Raw genomic sequence first — 6,000 nt, 5'->3', positions numbered from 1 at the left:
ACATATGTGCAATTGATTATTATTATTATAATTTTTTACAAGGTTCAATGTTGAAGCATTAACAACACAATGGTTCTACTGTGGACATCATTTACAAGGCGCGAGAGTGTCTGCATGCTTCAACAGTTCTTCTAATGGAAGTTCACCAGATGTCAGAGGAAAACATGGAGGACAAAGGTGGGGATTATTTTTAACGTCATTTCTTTTTATCTTCTATTTCTTTACCATTATTTCTGTGTTTTATTTATGTTGATGATCTGTCTTAAGAGTCCCTAAACTTCCTAATTGGAGCAGGGTGGGAAATCTGGCACTTTACAGGACAGAAGGACCATTTTTGCTCCACATGAATGTGTCGACCCTTCTGGAGAAACTGCTTGTCAGGAAGACTTTTGTTCTGGAAGTTTGCGGGAAATTGGCGGAATGCCCTCACCAGGTCACAGGTGGGAGGCAAATTAAAACACTCTTGTGTGAAAAGAAATAAAGCTTAGTGGTTTAGATTTGTGGAGGTGTTTTGTGTCAATGTATATCACAAAAAGCATGCAGATAGCTTCATCTTAGAGAGACAGCATTTATTTATTAAAAAAATGTAAAAAAGCAATTTGTATATTTTTTTAATTAAATTTTAATAAAAATAAAAAATACCTGGAAAAAAAGTAATGGGCTTGTTATACTTGAGCAACCTTAAACTTGTTTCCTTATTTTTGTTGAGCACTGTAGATTGCATATATAATAATTTTAGTGTGATTTGATAAACCTTTGTAATTTTGTTCATGAATCTTCGGAAAATAATAGCCCAACCATGTAAAATAAATATTATAAAAATTGTTACTTTGGGCCCATGTAAAATATGTAACGTTAACATTTAAACACTACTTGTAATGTTTAAAAAGCTTATTATTAAACAGGATTGTGCATATAAAACTATAACACATTCAAATACAGTATACATGATAGACTGATTATTGGGGCAGATATCGGCATTGACCCTTTTTCCAAATTCAATAGCCAATAAGCGATCAATTGAAAAATTAGTTATTTTGAGATTTGAAGTTCTTTGCTGGCACCTCACACTGGTGACCTTCTGGCCAGTAGATGCATCGAAAATGCACTTTTTTGTTTTTTAATTTAAAATATTGATAATAATGAGTGATAAGTGAAAGATTAAAATTTCAATTTAATTGACATTTTGTAAAGCTTCATTTACTGTATAAAACTCTAGGGAGATTATTTCATTTCACCTTACTACTTAGCCTGCAATCTCCCTGAACTAACTTTTGATAGAATTTTTGAACAAAATTATCTATTTTCGAATATTAAAAAAAACATGTTGAAAATCTGAAAACGGGTTAATAAACATGCCCTTTAAAAAAAAAATATCAAGAGTTGAGAGTCATTGATGGGAAAAGCTGAAAGTTGCAATGATTAAAAACGTGGAAGTAAAAATACTTTCATATGCGTACATAATGCATTCAGTGTATTGCTATATTTTTTCTTTTGACACAGATTTTTTTGTGTGGGATTTTTTGCAGGGATGCATTACAACTCTGTAGAGTTCCTCTGTGGGACCTCAGGGGGTCAAAGTTCACAGAAGGTCAACGTGTCAGATGATTCCTTTGCAGTTTCATATAAATGGATTTTGGAAGCATCAGTCAGGGATGATATAAGTATGTCGGATGAAAAAAAAAATTGTCCAATAACTTGTTTGTGAATGTTTATTATTCTAACCTTCTTTTTCTCTCATGTTGTTTTTAGAGGTGACAGTCCCCAACCCCTCTTCTACGCGTTCTCCCCCCCCGAGCTTCTGCCTCCTGCCGCCGTTGGTGATCTCTTTGCTTCACGGAGCCCCCCTCCCACAGACAAGCTCCCAAAGTGGGACCACGCGGGCTTCCTATGTGGGGGATCCCATCACACTGCGGGCATACGTGGCTGACGGGCCAGCAGCACAGTTGTGCTGGTTGTTTAGTCACGGGGACCGAGACAAGGAGGTGGGGGTCGAGAGGACTTGTGAGGGCCTGAATAGCAGCCTGGTATGTGAGCGCACGCTTCACAATTAAAGGGGTTATACATGTGTAAATGCATGTGTGGGGTCTTTTTGTTTGTTTGCTTATTTGAGGGAATGTTTCTCTCTGTTGAGACAGAATTTAGTCAGTGCATAAAAGTAAAGTTTTCCTGCAGAAAAGTACAGTGATATACAACTCTATGTACACCAGATATGGACCCTCCTGAGTGAAAGAGTGAATGCGTCAGATGAATGTGGATGGGCACAGAAGATAATTGACATTGTGAGTATTCTTCTAATTAACTAATTCTGTTATTTTCGCCAAATAAGATTCTTGTAGCTTAACTGCACAGCACAAACTCAATGGTTAAAACACGTTTTAAATAAAATTTTACAAAAAAAAAAAGCCTTCACAAAAATAATAATGCTCAGTTTTTTAACCAGCGTGATTGTGACGGCGTGGTCAGTGGCAAGGACCCAGATGTAGAATCGTGAACAAAAGTTTATTAACACAAATAAAAAATCACCTTCTCAGGGAAAAACTCACAAAATCACCACAAGGGATAAATCATCATAAATCTCAACTTGAGAAACAGGCTGGAGAGCAACTGGAAAGTAGGGTTGAGTGCTCTTGGGGCAAAAATCGTCTGGCACAGGTGGAACGTTTGGAGCCGGCTTAAGAAGCCAGCTGATTGCTGATTTACTGCAGGTGAGCAGAACGAGCCCTGCTCTCCAGCAGCTCTGTCCAGCCCTCTCACACTGCCCTGGTGAATAGAGAAGGGTGTTGGTCAATATTGTAATCAAAATAAACACAACCACAACAGTGATACCAAGGCAGCTACATTGCAAGCATAACTTTTTCATGATCAAATCTTGCCAAAAACAAAATGTTATCGGTTTGATGTTGTAATTTTTGGAATGAATCAACAACTTAAGAGAGGTGATCAGCTTACCTCAAACAACACATTTGTTTATCTTGACATGAAGTAGAGAGCTTTCCAATTTCTTGTTTTTAATGTTTTTTGCTAACCGGAATTAAATAACTGGCCAAGAAACTACAATAGTCTCCTATGTGTATGTTGTATTTTTTTTGTCACTGCAAACTTTACCTTTAAATATGAAAATATGAAAACATTCAGAATTTTTTGGGGGAAAATAAGGTATGCCTTAAAACATTAAGAATGTCATACTGTAACATAGGAATGTTGATTTGTGTACTTATAGGTGATTGTGCGTCCTGCATTCCCCGACCTTCATGCCACCACCTCCGATATGATTGACAGAAGTAAGGCGACACCCACTAATACCCATTCGAATGCAACGGTTGCAGTATATTTACATATTTTATTTCAATAATTTTCTACAGGTTTTAAAACTTCATGCTCTGTTGCTCTGTGAAATTTGTTTAACCTTTTAGCTGTGCGTGTTTGTACAGAAAGTCGAACCTATCCTACTAAAACGGATGTGACCTTCCTGGCTGTGACCGATATGCTGGAGCCTCTTGAGTTTCTCTGGAATTTTGGAGACTCCACATCAACCAGAAGCAGCGACAGGAATGTCACCAAAAGATACTACACTCCTGGAAGGTATGTATAGCTGATATACCCTTATATAAGGGTATAATATAATATAATAGTAATAATAAAAAGAAAGTTATGTCCAAGTAGATAGTTTTCAAACTCATTATCTTTATGCCATGTTGTGGTTGAGATCAGGACGATAATCAAGGAGAAGTAGGCCTTCTGTATAACCCAAATCATTTAATAAACTTTTTAATTTAAATTTAGTGGGTGTGGTTTATAAAGCTATAGACCACATTCTACTCAGTAATTCTAAATATTGGGACCACTTTTCAGTTTAAGTCAACACACTTAACTTAATAATTCTTTATGAATAATAGCCTAATCATTGAATGACCTCAGTTGTACTTTCCAGGTAGAAAATTTGACAATTACATTGTATTTGCAAAAAAATATGGCTAAATGGATGTTTTTCTTATTTAGGTACAATATAACAGTGGTGATATCTGATGGTCGCACCTCCCTCACCTCTGGAGTGTTGTCCGTACTCATCCAAAGAGCAGTGAAGCTCAACAAGCTGTTCCACCAGGCCTACGTTCTTCGGAACCAGATGACCACGGTGAGTTGCCGAGTCAATTCCGGCACGGACATCACCTTCCTGTGGAATTTTGGCGATGGGACGACAAGGATGGGACAAAGCAGTGAACAGCACGTCTTCCGCAGGTGGAGAAAGGTTTAAATTCAAATGTGGAAGGTGTTTGTCCTGTCATTGCACATCAAATACACAACAACCTGCTGATGTGTCTGTGGTTGTAGGACTGGAGAGTTCTTAATGGAAGTGACTGTGTCCAACCGGGTCAGTTGTGCCTCCCTAAGCAGCATCATCTTTGTCTTAGACCATCCATGTCGGCCTCCACCTGTTAAGAACATGGGCCCTCTCAAACTACAGGTTAGGCCTTTCTTTCACTTGTCTTGTGTAAGTACCTTTTAAGTAGGTGTTTATTCATTCAGGTGCGAAGACACAACATCATCCATCTGGGAGTGTCCTACGAGGCTGATATCGAATGTGACATATTGAGGGGCCTCCATTACACATGGACCTTATTTGACTCTGCAGACCACATTTTGCCTGTTCCAGTGGCTCACAAGCAGAGCCTCGTACTGCCAGGTCATCTCCTGCACTATGACACCTACACCGCTAAGGCCAGGGTAAGTTAAAGTAAGATGAGTGTCATATGCGTTTCAGCCATTTTGTTTGCATCCGGGAACTTTTTCAGGGATTTCAAGTGGTGTTACAGGATTAGAGCTAAAATGGAAAGGTGGACCACAGACTAATTTGTGAAACAATAAATCATTGTAAAAAATACATGTTGGACGCATATCATGACATCATACTAAATTTACTTATTTAATTTTTCATTATTTTTAATCAATCTTATCATAATAAATGTATTATCTTACAATTTTCTCCATTCAACTGAGGGTTGTTACATTCCATGTCACGCAAAAATTGTAATAATCAATCAGATTTTAATATTATAACAGAACTTGTACTTATTGATAGTGATGAGACAACAATAAATCTAAAATTTTAGGTCAATTAGAGGGTTTTGGGAGCTAAGGTCTGCTGAATTTTGACATTATTGGCAAAAAGGGGCGTGGCTGCCTTTCTTACTCAGGAACTCAGTTGTCACAAAAATGTATTGTTGGAAAGGGAATTCAACAAGGATTCCAAATAAATCAGTCATTTAGAAGATTGGTACATATTTTAGTAACTTTTTTTTTACCTTTTGTCCTAGTAGACCTTGAAATTGACTTTATGGATCACATGACCTTAACATTTTTTTAATGTTTAACAGCAATGATGAGTCAATGAACATATTTAACATTATAGTGCATTTGAACCATTATTATGCATCTCATGACAAATTAGAATATTGTACAAACCATGAACAATGCAAAATCATTGTCAACAATTTTGTAGTGTGATTAGTTGCTCTCACTAACAGCCTATTGATATCAAACACCGGACAATCCTTTGTAGCTTGAAAGCTAAAATGAACAGTTTACCATTTCCACACCCAGCCCAAGACATTTTAGTGGTGATAAACCACTAAAGGTTGATGATGATGATGATAATATTAAATAAGACAATTAATTACAGCCATGACTTCACTAAACTACACTAAACTGTTCAGTCATTTGTGAATGCTTTATTTACAGTTGATAAATGAGCAAAAAAGGAAAAGGAACATGCGTGAGCTGTTGTCCAATTCCCTCCTGATTTTTAACATCCTGCTTCCAGTATAGAGCAGCTTGCATAATTGGATTAAATATAAGATTCATTGTACAGTGTGACGTTTACTTCTGTTGCTTCGTCTTGTTGTGATTGCGTGGGATAGACACTTTGTGGCTATACTGTTCTTAAAATATAATTTCAGGAGAGAACTATTTGGCAAAAGGCTTTTGTGTCATGAGTTT

General features: G+C 37.0%; 1 protein-coding gene across 1 annotated transcript in view; it reads left to right on the top strand.

Moving 5' to 3' along the window:
• Window positions 1-343: 343 nt before the first annotated feature.
• The window catches only part of pkd1l1 (polycystin 1 like 1, transient receptor potential channel interacting), a 28,792-nt gene continuing 23,135 nt past the window's right edge, over window positions 344-6,000 (top strand). Inside the window, 8 exon segments of the mRNA XM_077555012.1 lie at window positions 344-440; window positions 1,530-1,664; window positions 1,753-2,027; window positions 3,224-3,284; window positions 3,417-3,585; window positions 4,003-4,242; window positions 4,336-4,468; window positions 4,531-4,728. Coding sequence (XP_077411138.1) covers window positions 344-440; window positions 1,530-1,664; window positions 1,753-2,027; window positions 3,224-3,284; window positions 3,417-3,585; window positions 4,003-4,242; window positions 4,336-4,468; window positions 4,531-4,728 — 1,308 coding nt within the window.

The sequence above is a fragment of the Vanacampus margaritifer genome, chromosome 20 (assembly GCF_051991255.1).
Source record: "Vanacampus margaritifer isolate UIUO_Vmar chromosome 20, RoL_Vmar_1.0, whole genome shotgun sequence".
In the NCBI taxonomy this organism is placed as follows: Eukaryota; Metazoa; Chordata; class Actinopteri; order Syngnathiformes; family Syngnathidae; genus Vanacampus; species Vanacampus margaritifer.
The sequence above is the reverse complement of the archived record's forward strand: the minus strand, read 5'-3'. Positions and strand labels throughout refer to the sequence as shown.